The sequence below is a fragment of the Rattus rattus genome, chromosome 7 (genome assembly GCF_011064425.1).
Source record: "Rattus rattus isolate New Zealand chromosome 7, Rrattus_CSIRO_v1, whole genome shotgun sequence".
In the NCBI taxonomy this organism is placed as follows: Eukaryota; Metazoa; Chordata; class Mammalia; order Rodentia; family Muridae; genus Rattus; species Rattus rattus.
The window spans coordinates 8,321,322-8,338,606 of NC_046160.1; the positions used below are offsets into that span (position 1 = coordinate 8,321,322).

Sequence of the window (17,285 nt, forward strand, 5' to 3'; positions counted from 1 at the left end):
TAGGGTGTAAAATCCTTGTATTCTAAGAAATACATCAAAGTCTAGCTAATTTAAAATCTTAGTACCAAAGTAGAATGTACAAAATACTGAAGAAATAAAAATAAAATTAATGAATAAAGTAATACCTAATTTTTCAACTTCTGTTTATCCTCTGTAGAAATACATGTATAGACTGATTTATTTTTTTACTTTGGTTTTTCGAGACAGGGTTCTCTGTTTAATCCTGGCTGCCCTGGAATTCACTCTGTAGGCCTGGCTGACCTCAAACTTAGAGATCTGCCTGCCTTTACCTACCAAGTGCTGGGATTAAAGGCGTGTGCCACCACCGCCTGGCACGTAGACTAAATGTTTATAATAGTTGATACTATACTGAAACAGACTTATGATTTCTGCATTTATTAATACTTAGCATTATTAACTTTTCAGATAAAAGATATTGTCCCACCTAATTCCTGTTAGTTAAGGGGGGCATTTGTTATATTTTTTCTATTTTTTTTTTTTTTTGGTTCTTTTTTTCGGAGCTGGGGACCGAACCCAGGGCCTTGCGCTTCCTAGGCAAGTGCTCTACCACTGAGCTAAATCCCCAACCCCTTTTTCTATCTTTTAAAAATATTTGTGAAATAAAGATTTTAAAATAATGTAGCCGATTAATTTATGATAATTTTCTTTGTATAATATTGCTTTTGAAGAAACTTCTGGGATCAAATCCAGTCCTTGCACATGTGTGGCGAGCCGTCTGCCACCAAGCTGCACCAGTGGCCTCCCTAGTGAAGAGTCTTGGAAAGTAAGTCCGGTCCGATGAGGAACTCTCTAGGGACTGGCAGGAAGGTGTCCAGTGGGTGCTGCAGGAGCTTCCCAGGTGCTCCCTCCAGCACTGAGTGTCTGCTTTCCCCACTCCAGGGGGTCTCACCAAAGTCTCTAAATCTTTGGTGATTTGAAAATCTGTCATTTTTCACACTTTCCATCTCTTTGATTACAAAAATCAAAATTCTATTTATTCATGATTAGCTGCCTTAGTAAGTCTTTAAGTGAGCTTTTTCTCATTTTTCAGTTGGAAATATAATTTTTTTAATCAAACAGGAAACAATAAATGCATATGTTTGGGAGCCTGGATTTTGGAGTCAGAGAAATGGGTCCAAATCTCAGCAGGCAAGTGTTTCTGTCTTTCTCTCTGTAAGTGGAAATAAAACCATCTCCTACAAGAGTAAATGTAAGATAAAGGCATCTACAGAGGACTCTGCCTGATACACAAGTTCAAACACAACCACTAACACTAAGACATGATTGTTTGTATGTTCAAGACACAGTAGCCACACATGGAGTATTTTGAGTTTTTATAATGTAACCTAATTGCATTTATAATCTTATTTGATATAAAGGATTTTAATAAATGTTTATTTTATGTGCATGAGCATTTTACTTTCGTGTATGTAAGTGCACCCCTTGTGTGCCTCATGTCCGTGGAGCCCAGAAGATGGCGTTGGAGCCCCTGAAATTGGAATTACAGATGGCTGTGAGGGTTGTGAGCCTCTGTGTGGATGCTGAGAACCCACACTGGGTCCTGTGCAAGAGTAGAGAGCTCTTGCTGCCAAGCCCTGGGTTTGAGATTTTTAAAACTTTCTCCACCGCTGCCACTGTATTTCCTTACATTGTGTCTTTTTTTTTTTTAAAAGCACTTCTTAAAAAAGATATTTAAAAAAAGCTTTTAAAAGAAAAATTCGTTAAATTCTTTTAGCCCTTTAAATTCATCCAGAAATTAATTTTTGACAACTATGTAAAAATGAAAAATTACGGTTTCCTTAATAGCTAATTTCATCAAAATACAATAAACATAATAGTGCATATAATAAACACACAATTCATTTCCCATGAATTTGTGATTCTTCCTGTATCACACATGGTTGTACACATAGAGCAAATATAGCTTTTAACTTTTTGTTGTCTCTAAACCAAAGTTTTTACTGAAAAACAAAACAAAACAAAAAGACAAACAAAAAAACAAAAACAAAAACTGTCGGAGGCCATACACTCACAGACGTGCCCAGCCTGTGAGGCTCACACCTCTACACAGGAGCTTCTGTCCCCACGGTCACCATTAGTTTTGATCTTGACACAACTTTTACCAACAGATTGAAGTCTGGCGTATTTAGATGAGGCTTATTTCCAGGGGTAAAAATCGCAGAAAACACAAACTAAAAGGCTTTATTTTTCTCCCAAAAAAAATCTGTTCTTATTTCCATAAAATTGTCCTGAGACCCTCGGTACCCGAAGTATAACGTATGGGTCACTTTAGACGAACCACAAAGACGTGAAATACCTTCTCGTGCTTAGATCCGATGAGCAGGTAAGTAGGGCCCTGGTCCTTGGGGTGGACAATGATGGTGTAGTGAGTAGACAACAGACAGCGCCCACTGGTCTCATAGTCCTCATCCGAGTCACAGGACCTGTCCACCTCCTCCACCTTAGCCTCCCAGAGTTTGATCTGACCTAGAGGGAACTGAAGCAGAGGCCAGGGATGATAGTGAAGGCGACGTCCGTCTCTCCTGTAGAAGTTACCGTGGCCCTTGCCTCTTCCCCTTTAAAAGGCATGCTGAAAGCTAAGTGTTCATGTTGTTAGAACGTAACATCAGCAAAACCCTAACTGCTATAAAACCACCAAGTGAACACTGGACATTTAACATCAGGGTCAACAACAAGAAGAATGCATTCAGGTGACGAATTCCTAGTTCAGGATTATAGGTATATTTTAGCCAAAATACTCAGTGGACTGTCTTCCTCACAGACTGGCCAGCTCAAACCCCCATTAGTGTCGTGTTCTCAGGCATTTATCAAAGTGTGTCACACATTCCTGGGAAAGGCGGTGGTTCTTTCCATGGCAATCGAAGGGCAAGCAAACCGTCCTACAGTTCACTTTCTTAAAGTTTCTTCTTTTACCAACATAAACATGTCCTCCCCGTTAGTCATTTATGTGTATTTAGACTTCTACACTAGCTAAGGGGATTGCAGAGCATTCTCCAGATTTATAGCTTCTCAAATATTTGCAAATGTTTGCAGGGATTGCCTTTTTAATGCCTTACTATATATAGGTACTGCAGTCATCCCCCTGCATCAGCTTCTTGAGTACTGGCTACGATTCTTTGAAAAAGCCCATCCGAACCACAAAGACATGTGCTCTCATCCATTTCCACGGTGCATTCCAAGCCTCTGGGCTTGGACTCCCTGTCCTGACCACCTACACGCACAGTGGGTGATCTCATCCAAGCTCGTGGCTTAAGTCCCAGCCTACGCTAGCTGCTCTCAGATGCCTAACTCCAGACTCATGATCTGGACTCTGATGTCGAGCAGCCACTCAAGCTCCTTTCCGCACGTCTACCTCAGCCACCTGCTCCTCCCAGCTGTCCCCACTGCCCTCAATGACTTCATCTTTCCAAAAGTTTGGGCCAAAAATGTTGACATCATACTTTGCTGACATAAACTCCATCAACAAGACCTCCAGAATATGTGGCAGCCATCACCTCCACCAAGCACAGCTGTCTCCTGATTAGACTCTTCCCCGTTCCCTCCGGTCTGTTCCTAAATAGAAGGCTCATGGTTCCTGTTAAAGAGGGTGAGACTGGGGAGGCCCTGCTTAAAATCCTCCAGTGTCTTGTCTCACTCTGAGTAAAAGCTGGAGAACATAGCATGCCAAAGACACCTTAATAAATAAAGGTTATTTTGTGCTCTGTCTCCCTGGTGGCTGGTTAATAATAAGGATTACTTAATCAAACATACATGAAATGTATTTGACCTTTTAAAAGTTGTTTTTATTTTATATGCATGTGTTTGTCTCTCTATGTGTATGCCACATGTCTGTAACTCCAGCAGAGGCCAGCAGAGGTTGTCAGAGTCCCTGGAACTGGAGTTCCAGGTTTGTGAGCATCTGTCTCAATGTGGGTGTTGGGAACCGAACCAAAACCGGTTCTCTCTTGAAGAGCATCCAGTGCCTGACCTCTAACACCCTAATTTATGTTCAAGATGAACTCACTTACTGAACCTTTCTAAAACTGTGCCCCTAATTCCATATCAGAACTTCACTGCCCATTTTTCTGAGCATCGGCTGAGCAGAGAATGCTGAACGCTGCTGTGCTCTGGGCTGAGAGCTAAAGCTGCAGGCAGCGCTGCAGGCAGCGCCGTCATACGAGCTCTTCCCAGTTCCTCTGCTAACTCCCACGCCACCCGCCACATGAGAGCAATGGCCCGAATGTTAAATCCAGCTGGTAGACCTGAGAGGACAGCCAGAGAAAAGGGAAGTAACTGACCCACACGGTCACTGAAAGGAGTCTAGGGTCATTAAGTAAGCAGCCTCAGGCTGCTGACACGATCCTCTTGCACAAGCTTAAGGCTCGTGGATATTGGCTAAATTCCAAGGTGACTGAGTGTCCTCATCGACGGGCGACCATTTCACCTGTAGTGGAGGGCCTATCTTTCTACTTTCAAAGTGAAGAGTACTCCAGTTCCTGGGAGTGAGGGGGATATTAGTTTAAAAATGAGTAGACAGGATATCATGTGCAAGTGGACGGACCGGTAAGAGACCCCCAGGCATCGAGACCCAAGAGCGTGAATCCCCCCACTCCCCGGCCCCAAGCTGCTCACACCTTGTAGCTTTCCCAATTGGTCAGAACCCTGGGAAGAGCGTCTAAGTGAACGTTAGCAGTAAACCAAGGCTTTGTTCTTCCAGTTCTTAGAAGGTGCATTAGTTGCAGGCTACTACAATAAAATTTAAAATAAAGGCCAAGGAATGACACTAAGTTACCAAAAATTCTAGTTTTCCCTAGCAACAGAAAAGTCAAAAAGAAAGGCTTTTCAAGCTAACACAATCAAAATTCTTTTCCTCCTCGGAATGCTAAGAAGGGTACATACCTTATCCTCCTGACTCCGAAAATAATACAAGCACTTTCCAACAAGCGTGCACCAGACTCTCTTAGAGTAGCCGTGTTTTACCTGAAATTATATTTCAATGCATTAAAGTGTAGTTCAGAAGTCTGGAAAATTGCAGTATAGTTTTGTCCATTCTCTGTGAGGCTCTACCGGTGCTGGCTCAAGACAGATAATCTGGGCAGACTGCTCAAACGCTGCCCAAGGTTTGCCTGTGACAGCAGCTGACAGCACTGCACAGACCCGAAGCTCCACAGTGAACCAGGCAACGCTTCCTGAGAGTCTGCTGTGTGTCTCACGTGAAACTTCAGGCCAGAACAGAGGTTCTCAACCTGCAGGTTATTACTGGGGGTGGTCAAAAGACCCTTTCATAGGGGTTGAATATTGGATATCCTTCATATCAGATATTTATGTTATGATTCATAACAGTAGCAAAGTTACAGTTATGAAGTAGCAATGAAGATAACTTTATGGTTGGGGTTACCCCACAATAAGGAACTAATCTAAAGGGTCACTGGATTAGGGTAAGGGGCAGATCAGGTGAGTACTGTGAGGGTCAGAACCTGGTGGCCTTAGCTCTCGACTGGGTGTTCCCATCTGCACTAGACATGCTTGGCACAGGCATTCAAGGTCTACACCCACCACATCCTCCGTTGTATAAGCACATGAAGAAACCCAGTCACAACAGTAGGCAAACCTAAAATGAAGCTCCATTATTCCCATTCCAGAGTATTTTGTGTGCAAACACAGGCACACACACACACACACGCACACACACAGAGACACAGACACACACAGAGAGAGAGAGAGAGAGAGAGAGAGAGAGAGAGAGAGAGAGAGAGAGAGAGTCACAGGTACACACATAGACACACACACAGGGGCAGAGACACAGACACAGACACACACACACACATACAGACACACCCACACACACAGACACACACACACACACACACACACACACACACACACACACACAGAGACACACACACACAGACACACACACACACACACACACACAGACACACACACACAGACACACACACAGACACACACACACATACAGAGACAGAGACATGGACACACACAGGCACACATACACACACACAGACACAGACACACACACATACACACACAGAGACAGAGACACAGACACACACAGAGAGAGACAGAAACAGAGACACAGATACACACACACACACACAGAGACGCAATGACACAAACACACAGAGACACATTCACACAGAGACAGAGACAGACACATGCAGAGACAGAGACACACACAGACACACAGAGAGAAACACAGTCACATATACACAGAGACATACACATAGGACACACACACACACACACACACACACACACACATATTCATGCTCTGTGGTGTTCTCAGGCAAGTGACTTACCCAGTTACCCTGTCACAACGTAGGATTATTGTACACCTCCCTGGGCTATCTTTTGACCAAGAGACAACACATAAAATCAAAATATAATAGTGACCGCAATAAATGCTTCCTTCCTCACTATATAAAGAGTCAAATGCATGGCCTCTCTTAAAACCACAAAACCAACTAGCCTTGTGGCATTCGACGCTGTGGTTTAAACAAATAACTCTGCCTAATGCTTTGATGGCTTTTGAATGTTCCTTAAGAAACAGCAACAACAAAATGGTGCATTTGGCAAGGCACCCCTCAGTTTAATTAAATTTGGAAACATATATTTACAGAGGAATATCCTGGGCTTTTAAATAGTACGCTGCAGGGCCATTTCCTCTTTCTTTAAAAAGAAGGTTCCTCAAAACAGGAGCGTAATTCGTGTACTTTGGAAATGACTTATTTTTAAAATAGAACAATGACTGTACCTAGACCAGAAGTGGGAGCCTTTATCACTACTACAAAGCTTGCTTTTCAAATGCGAGCACAGACCATCCAGATGCATACATCTTATATAGGATGTCTTCAAGATCCCAAAGCACTTTAACAAATCCCCATGGAGATGTAAAGGGGACCTCAAAGGTTTGGCAAATCAAACAATTTAAAACCCGAATTTTGCCCTTGGATAATAAAGGCTTTCCATATCAGTGGTGTTAAAATAGATTTTACCCTAATCCTCCGTCAACACACAAACACAAGCTTCCCTGGTCCCCTCCCTTCCTGTCATCTTATCCCTATAGAGTCTGCAATAAAAATCCTGTCTGACTGACTTTAGTATCTATAAGAAACTCTGAGGACAAACCTCACATTTCTGAGTGCTTTTGCCTGAACATGCTTTGCACGTTTAAACGAAATATCTTTCAAATTTCTAAGCCCCAGGGGTCACTATGACTACCTCCCGTTTCACAGTTGTGAACACTGAGGCACGGGGCCTGTCAGTAATTTAATCCGGGTCACACAAGTTGTGCCTAGGCAGCGTGGCTCACTGTCTCTTCAGCCTCCCACCACGGGCCCTCAAGCTCACACCATTGCTATTCTCTGACCTTCTTCCTGTCTCAGGTCCCCTGATTTGACTGTCTTCTAGTGTCTCCTTTCCTGCTTGGTCTCTCCTCCCTCTCTGCCAACCTGGGATTTGATCATAAAACAATTCTTGCTCCAGGGCCCATGACCAAATTGCATTCCTATGCTTCTAACAAATCCATTCAACAAGACTTCACCTCCACGCGCCTTTAAACAGCCCAGTGGAGGATATGAGAAAGGAGGAAGCTGTGGTAGGTGGGTATCCGGAAACAGTATTAGCCATCGTTAATGACTGTGGAAGTGCGTGGTGAATCTGTGAAGCGACTTCACGTTCTTTATTTTTGTATATTTGAAATTCTATAATTAAAAACTCACACTTCAAACCACCGCCTCGACAGGCAGGCAGGAAAGCAAGGGAAAAACTTAATTGTGGAATTCAGATGATGGAAATATGGGTGTTTGCTGTAGAAATTCTTCCAAATATATTTCATATTTAAAATAAGATGCCCCTGACCCTACACTAAAATGCCTCTGCTTCTAGCATGTGCACTGATTGGAGATACCAGAGAAAAATAACTGACATGGACTCCCACCGTTACAGTCCAGTGAGCCCTTAGTAATGTGTGTAAGTCCCACGTGTCTCACCACATTTCTAGTGATTACAAGCAATCCTATTCCCACTTTTGTCTTAGGGAGAGCAAGAAAACCAATGACATTACAAGTGACATCATTCCACGTCCCTCCAATGCAGATGTCCGTCTGCAGCTCTCCTCACGTCCTTCCACTGTGCCCTTCCCTGATTCCCACCTGCTCACTTCCAGATCTTAATCTCCCAAGTCTCCTGGCTTCTTCCCTCATCCTGTAAATCCGGGCGCAGGTCTTTCCCATTCTCTGACTCCACGTCCCCCAAGCTGGATTCCTTCTGATGGACTGGAGAGTCTAGACGGCCCATAAACTCACACTCTACACTGGCCTCCCACTTTCCCTCAACCCCACTGCAATGTGCTCTCTTCCTGGAGCGTGTCAGGCATGACCCAAAGACCCCCACCGCCCTGCTCAAGGGTTCCAGTCCGCAGTTTTCTTGGTCTCAGGGTTTTTCATCTATGCCTCTACAGTCCTCCATGGTAGAGTATGCCGGTCTCTACTCCCTACTCTGAAGACCTACAGTATGTCTGTCCTTTTTGCTCATTTTCATTGTTCTAACAGTCACTTAATGGCACCAAATCCTCAAGCTGTCCTTTCTCAGCCAGCTCTCTCCTCCTAAGTACACTGTGTTGTGTTGTCCACCAGGAGATGACAGGACAACTGTGTGAGGTAATTTCCACCTTTACCTGGTCTCCAAGGATGGAACTCAGGTTGGCAGGTTCATGCGGCAAGCACCTTCACTGGCTGCGCCATCTTGCTAGCCTGTGACGCTTCTTAGGTAAGATGTCTTTATGGGACCCAAAAATAACCAGCCTGTCCATCTCCTGAAGCCTGTCCCTTTCTCACCAGTGCTCTTTCCTAGTCCCATCTTTCATCTGGATACTTATAAAATCCTGTCTGCTTCCTAACCCCAATCCAAGCAAACTGGTTTTACTGCTGGCCCCCACTTAAACTCATCCTCCTGTTTCGTTTCCCACAACAGTTCAGAGCCTCATGTCCAGGAGAGTCATGACTTCAGTTCTTCTTAGACCATGCCTCCTATAAGTTCATCGTCCTTGGCGAGCAAGCTGTCAACAGCATGCGTATGTCCACGTGCCCAGCACAAAACCCCGAGGACTCTTAGAGAAATTGCAGAAGGAATGTTCTTCTTACACATTAGCACAAACATGCCAAGGGCAAGGTCAAAATTAAAACAGTCAAGTTCTTCGTAGATGTCGTCACAGTATGCATCTAATATTGATCATGCTAATTGTTATGCTTTAGTCTTTTTTTTTTTTTTTTTGGTTCTTTTTTTTCGGAGCTGGGGACCGAACCTAGGGCCTTGCGCTTCCTAGGCAAGTGCTCTACCACTGAGCTAAATCCCCAACCCCGTTATGCTTTAGTCTTAATAAAAACATTCTTCGGTGCCAGAAATGGCACATGCCTCTATTCTGAGCACATGGAAGACAGAAACAGGTGCATCTCTGTGAGTTCAAGGCCAGCCGTCTACGTAGTGAGTTACAGGACCCCAGGGCTACACAGAGAGACCCTGCCCGAAAAAGCAATCCTAAGCATCAGGAGAGAGCTCTGAGACGCAGCCTGTCCATCAGCACAGATGGCTCAGTTATTAACTACGTCATTTAAGCTCATTTAAAACGCAGGCATGGGCTGGAGAGTCGGCTTACTGAGTGAAGGTGTTTGCTGCATGTGTCTGACCCTGCTGAGGGATCCCAGAAGCCACATAAATCCCAGTGCTAGGGGTACAGACACAGGAACTTCCCCAAAGCTTGCTAGTCAGACAGTCGAGGCTCCTGTCGGCTCAGGCTCAGTGAGAGAAACAAACAAACAAGCAAGGTGGAGAGCGCTTGAGGAAGACACTTGACCTGAACTTCTAACACACACACACACACACACACACACAAACACACTAACACACTCATACACACATTTATACACACATATACATACATACTCACACACCACACACATATACATATACACATTCACCACATACCACACACCCCACACACACACCCCACACAGTCACACACTCACACTCACACACACATACACATTCACACATACACATAAAGTCACATATACATACACTCACATATACATACATATACTTACACACCACACACATGTATATACACACACACATACATATACACATTCACACATACACACATACATACATATATACATACATATATATATACACACCATACACGCACACTCATACACATACATACATTCACACACACCACACTCACACATACTCATATACATACATACACACACAGACACACAGACACACACTCACACACACACATATACACATTCACACATACACACAAACTCACATATACGTACACTCACATATATACACGTATACTTACACACCACACACTATACATACACACACTCTACACATATACACATTTACATACACACACTCACATATACATACATACATTCATACATACATACATACATACACACACACTCATACACACATTCACACACACCACTCATACATACTCAGATACATACATACACACACAGCCACACAGACACACAACTTTGGCATATGTCCCTGTTGAATATGCTGGTGAATTCTGACTTTTGCTGCTGAGTGTTACCATAGTCTATCACATTTTATAAATATTACTGAATAGTGCCCACCCATGTTTCCATGTTATCATTAGATACAAGTGACAGTGTAGTATATATACAATATTCTACACAATTTTTGCCTCTTAACATAACAGAACTCAAGCACATTACTATGAATGTATAAATATTTTACTGTGAATTCTCAATGGTGACCAAGAGGATGTTTAAAACATTTAAGACAGTACATGACTCCAATCTTTGTAACTCCCTATAGTCCTTTGCAAATTAAGACTTTTAAGATAGATTCTTCCAATAAAATGTTTTATACATGTTTTAAAATCATTTATCTGTCTGTCTGTCTGTCTATCTGGACGGATAAACACATGCTACAATACATGTGTGAAGGTCAGAGGACAATTTGTGGGAATCTGTTCTCTGCATACCAGAGATTACACCCAAGGCATTGGGCTTCACGCCTATCTGCTAAGCTGTCATCTTCCAAGCCACCAAATAGCTGTGCTTTTAAAATATTTGAGGGGTTGAGGATTTAGCTCAGTGGTAGAGTGCTTGCCTAGCAAGCGCAAGGCCCTGGGTTCAGTCCTCAGTTCCGGGAAAAAAAATATATCTAAAATATTTGATATTTGGGCTGGGGAAGCAAGCACAGAAGATGAAGTGCTTGTTATTAAATATGAGGACCTAGGTTCATTCCGGCATCCGCAGAAAAAGCCAGGCGCTGTGGTGTGTGCTTTTAATCCCAGTGTGTAGAAGAGGGTCCCTTGGGCCTCTGGCCAGCTAGCCTAGTAAACCTCTGTCTCAAAGAACAAATTGAAGGCCTGTGCTATGGCTCAGTGGGTAAAGGTGCTTACCTCCAAGTCTGCACTTAATCTCAGAACCCACAGGTTAAAGGAGAGAACTGTCTCCCACAGTAAGTACTTAGTGCAATAGGAGTATGTCATGATGTACTGTTAGGTCTCACACACAAACTCTCTCTCTCTCTCTCTCTCTCTCTCTCTCTCTCTCTCCTCTCTCTCTCTCTCTCTCTCTCTAACACACACACACACACACACTCATGCACACACACACTCATGCACACACACACTCATGCACACACACACTCGTGCACACACACACACACTCATGCACACACACACTCATGCACATACACACACCAGGCCTTCAGGCAGAAAACACTTTTATCTGTTCAGCCATCTTACCCCCAAACAAATTATTAAATACAGGTATTATCTGGGCTTCACTGTTCATGATGCGTGCATGAGCTTACAGAAGCGGCTGCCTAGGATGCTGCTGAGGACAAGGCCTTACCTTGGTGAGCAGGCCCTTTACTGTGGGTTTGCCCTCAGGCTGCAGGCAAAGAGGGTTAGCAGCTTGTACTCGCAGAACATTCTGGAACACTTTGATCCATTCTTCCAGTATATTGGGAGAATCTGCCGTTAGGTAGTATGTGTGTTTCTCTGTGATCAGCTGGAAGGGGATAAGGAGAGGCTCTAATGATGACTTAGTCCTGTCCACTTAAGCATCATTACTGAAGGGGAAGTGCACATGGTTCACCTAGAGACTGGTTTTGAGGAAATGTAGAATCCTTTAGCCACTGTGTATGAGAATGGCGGCCAGTGAGCTAAAATCCTTTTCACGGGGGTCTGACACCGTTCATACTATTAAATCTAGGGTTGTGGTTTTATATCTGTAATTGCCACAAGTTCCCTCTCTCCCCTCAGTGAGACAAGCTCTAGGCTGTGGAACAGAAAGACTGAAGATGACGGTGAACGCACGCACAGCTAACAGTGCGAGAGGGATTTTCACGGAGAGAAGTGAAGCAATGAATGAGAAGAATTCTGCACCAATTCCTGGTGCTACACATGACCATTTGCCAAGAACTCACAATATTCCAGTCTCAAATTAGCTGTATTGATGATTTCCCCAATATTTCAGGGCTTTACACTCAATTCTTTATAGTCATGCTCTCCACAAAGCTTTCCTTGATTCACTCATTTAACCTCAGGCTTCCCCGCTCCAATGAGAGCATCGACCATGAACCTTCTAGACAAATGTTTACCCTTCAGAGGAACAAGACAAAATCATGATGATGATGATGATAGGATAACAAGAATAATACTCTGAGTGCCCAGCAGTGGGGTTCACAACTTTAAACCCTACACATGAGGCAGAAGCAGGCAGATCTGAGTTTGAGGCCAGCCTGGTCTATAAAGCAAGTTCCAGGACTTCCAGGGCTATCAGAAAAACCCTGTCTCAAAAAAACAAGCAAACAACTCCCCCCCCTAAATGTTATTAAGACATTTCAGAAGCAAAGTGTCCCAATTTAGAGTATCTCAAGAGCCTGTTTTAAATTTAGCAGATTTATGTGTGAGTGAGACAGGCACCAGCCACCTTTGATAACACTTGGCAATATAGTGCCTCTGTATCAATAGCTTCCCCTCTTTGAAGTTCACGGGCGAGCTCACTGTCACTGTCCGATTCTATACTAGAATTCAGGGGTTCTTGAATTCAATAGTACGTTATGTTACAAACACCTCAGAAATTCATTTACTGGATAAACTGCCCCTAGCAGCCTGATATTTTGAGAGCTGGGAATGCTCAGGAGATTAAATAAGAACTCGGGGAGAAAAGGAACAGGGTGGTGGTGGTGGGAAATACCCATACTCGGTCTGAAGTACGGGGTTAGCTAAAAAATAACAGGTTATTACAGTCCTTTGCATCAAACTAATTCTAAACGGAATAAAAATGTACCTAACAATCTAATCTCAACTGAGAATTGTTTTCTTGCGGTACCAGAAGAACAATGAACTGAAAAGTCATGTACCTGAACCGTTTGCTTGTTATCTCCCCGTAAAATACTGCAGGATGCACTAAGTTCAATGTGGCCCTGGGGTTTCCGAATTACATCGCTCTGTACAAAAGGAGGAAAAAAGAGAGAGAGAGAGATTGGCAGCTATAATAGCAACTACAGGAGATGTTTTGTGTCCTTAATCCATCTTTAATTTTTTAACCTGCATTTTTATCTTCTGTGTATGCACGTCTTGTTTGCACCTATGTCTTTATATCATGAGCATGCAGTGGCTGTGTGACCCAGAGGGGCTGTCAGATCCCCTGGAACTGGAGTTACGCACGGTCATGAGTCTACCGTGTCAGTGTTGGGAGTGACACCAGGGTGCTCTGCAGAAGCAGCCAGTGCTGAGCCATCTCTGCCGGCCCCATAATTAATGTTTTTATGACAGGGGAAAAAAAAACAGCTTGCAGTCTGTTTTACGGTGTGAGGAATTCAGGCCCCAGTGGCAAGAACGGCCAGCAGGAGCATTCCCAACATCGAGCCCTGTCCACTCACTGGAGACCTGTAGTAAAGTAGTTCTCCGCCTTTAAGAACAAACCACTTCCGCCTCCAAGTCTTGAGTCGTCCGCTCATTTTTAGTAGGTAGCCAGATTTTTCTAATAGCTCCTAACAAAAAAAGGAAACAATCGAAAATGAGATTTCGTTCCCTTCTGGGAAGTCAAACTAACAGATTTATTGTTGTTATTCAAAGTCCGACCCAACATTTACACTTTTCCCGTTGTCGCTGGACGTCGAGCAGGTTTTCAGGAGTTTCTGCTCGGGCTGCGAGCACTCGGTGTCTATGGAGTAGGCATCCGGAGGGATGGCGTAGTCACCCTCAGAAGAGTCGGACACGCCTAGGAAAGCAGAAACCAAGTCACTACTTCGTGCTGGTGCCGGCCAACAGCAGCCGTGAGTTCCCCTGCAGACAGCAACCAACTCCTACATCATAAACCTCCGTCGCGAGATTTATTCCCATTCTTCTAGCCATGGACAGAACTGAGGGGTTGGAGCTGTCACACGCACTTCCATGAATGTCAAAAAGAACATAAATGATATTTTGGTCTGATTGGAGTGGTGAGTTCTGTCACATACATCAAATATCACCCAAGCTTACTAGTGCGTCTTACTAAAAGATTTAGAATACGCGTGTTCATTCAGATACTGATCACAGGCAAACGGATGCTGAACCTCAACAGAATTTTTTAATGACAGTCCAGTAAACTATTCGTCAGCTTACTGGATTTAAAAACCCTTCAGTAAGGATAGGCCGTAAGCCTCAAAGACGCAAACACGCTATTCATGCATCCGACAGCTATGGAGCAAAACGCAGTGGAACATCTTCACAGTAGGTGGCTCCCGACAAAGTTTCTTGTGAGCTACAGGCCATGTATAGATAGTAAATACGAGTGGAGATTTACAAACACTAAGTGAAGTCGAGAACATAGGCCAATATGCACGTAAAAACAACGGTTCCTAAAGGTCACTCAGATAGTATCAGGCTTTGCTTATTTGTGTCTGACACAGACATCAGACATGCAGAACCTCAGAGGTCAGCCTGGCTCATGCCCTCCTTGTTTAAGCAGAGAAAGATCTAAAGATGACAGGATTTATGCAGCCAAGTGTTTGGTTTTTTTTTTTTTTTGTTTGTTTGTTTGTTTTTTGTTTTTTTGTTTAGCCAGGGGTGATTTTGGAGAGCAAAGCTCAGGTTCCAAGCCTAGGGCGAATGCACAAGCCCTGTCTGAGGTGCTAGGGCTGTGATACACAACAAAATAAATGTCTGAGTCTTCTTGCAACAGGGTCCAGTGAAGGGAAACAGATGCCCAACAGGTAAATGCAACAAGAAATGAGATACGGAGCAGACTAAAGCGTGTGGGAAGAGCAGGCCACCAAGGAATGGCAAGGACGACCATCCGAACAGCTTGGCCAGGGTGGATGCCAGCCATGTCTGAGCAGAGCCGTGAGCAGGACCAGGTATGCAAACATGGGCGTCAAGCATGATGGTATACACATATAAATAGGCTCAGGAGGGGCATGCAGCAGGATGGGCAGCAGAAGGCCAATTTGGGCCTCAGAGCAAATTCAAGATTAGTCTGGGCTACATGAGACCCTGCCTCAAAACAAAATGGCATTCAAAAGAGTCTGTAAAGAGGGCCAGTCAGGTCAGCCCTGACCAAGGGAAGAGGAGGGGATGGAAACGCTAGCAGCTGTTTGTGACATAGCCGAGTTAGAGCAAGGAAACCGGAGAAAGCCCAAACACGGACCCACAGCCAGCTTGGCGGACCCACAGCCAGCTTGGCGGGACCCACAGACAGCTTGGCGGACCCACCCACAGACACAGGCGGACCCACAGACAGCTTGGCGGACCCACAGACAGCTTGGCGGACCCACAGACAGCTTGGCGGACCCACAGACAGCTTGGCGGACCCACAGACAGCTTGGCGGACCCACAGACAGCTTGGCGGACCCACAGACAGCTTGGCGGACCCACAGACAGCTTGGCGGACCCACAGACAGCTTGGAGGATGGCAGTGGGCGGCGGGCCCACAGACAGCTTGGCGGACCCACAGACAGCTTAGCGGACCCACAGACAGCTTAGCGGACCCACAGACAGCTTGGCGGACCCACAGACAGCTTGGCGGCCCCACAGACAGCTTGGCGGACCACAGACAGCTTCGCGGACCCACAGACAGCTTGGCGGACCCACAGACAGCTGGCATGGACCCACAGACAGCTTAGCTGGACCCCAGACAGCTTAGCGGACCCCAGACAGCTTAGCGGGTCCACAGACAGCTTAGCGGACCCCAGACAACTTAGCGGACCCACAGACAGCTTGGCGGACCCACAGACAGCTCGGCGGACCCACAGACAGCTCGGCGGACCCACAGACAGCTCGGCGGACCCACAGACAGCTCGGCGGACCCACAGACAGCTCGGATCCACAGACAGCTTAGCGGACCCCAGACAGCTTAGCGGACCCACAGACAGCTTAGCGGATCCACAGACAGCTTGGCGGACCCACAGACAGCTCGGCGGACCCACAGACAGCTGGGCGGACCCACAGACAGCTTAGCGACTCTGGCTGAAGCCCATGACTTTGAAGATGGCAGCAGTCCCATGAAGCAGTTTGAAAATCAATACATATCCAGCCCCTTACTGAGATCAGATCTCTTTGTAACCTCTCTGCACACAGCTCACTCAAGGCCGGGCTGGGGGGACAGCACAAAGGACAAAGTACACACAAGCACGAGGACCTGCGTTCAGATCCTCAAATCCATATAAACCCAGACACAGGAGTGATTCTGTGATTCCAGCACAAGATGGGAGTCAGAGACAAGAGGCTCCCAGAAACAAATGGGCCAGCGAGCTCGTGTGGAAAGCCTAACCAATAGCATACCTTGTCTCACAGTGGGACAACACTGAAGCTGTCCTCTGAGTTTCACACATGTGCAGTAAGCACATATGCACAATACAAGTTTTAAATTTTTCTTAAAAGCTATACGTACGCGTGAAGTAAAGCTGCAGCTGTTTTCTACATTAATATCAGAGTAACCGACACAAAATGTAGGTGTTTGCTGACATTTAAGAATTGTAGGGGGGTTGGGGATTTAGCTCAGTGGTAGAGCGCTTGCCTAAAAAGCGCAAGGCCCTGGGTTCGGTCCCCAGTTCCAAAAAAAAAAAAAAAAGAAAAAGAAAGAAAGAATTGTAAATACATCTTCCCACAAATTAGACAACATGTCACAAGGCATGTAAAAACCAACCTCATTTTGGCCAATTATTTCTTTTTATAATAATATCATACACTACTTCTGATAACAATATCAGCAATA

General features: G+C 44.9%; 1 protein-coding gene across 1 annotated transcript in view; it reads right to left on the bottom strand.

Annotated features, from left to right (window-relative positions):
* Plekhh2 (pleckstrin homology, MyTH4 and FERM domain containing H2) overlaps positions 1-17,285 on the bottom strand; it is a 104,611-nt gene that overhangs the window by 30,126 nt on the left and 57,200 nt on the right. Inside the window, 6 exon segments of the mRNA XM_032908753.1 lie at positions 2,318-2,497; positions 4,900-4,980; positions 11,934-12,092; positions 13,450-13,536; positions 13,972-14,082; positions 14,185-14,312. Of these exon segments, the coding sequence (XP_032764644.1) occupies positions 2,318-2,497; positions 4,900-4,980; positions 11,934-12,092; positions 13,450-13,536; positions 13,972-14,082; positions 14,185-14,312 (746 nt within the window).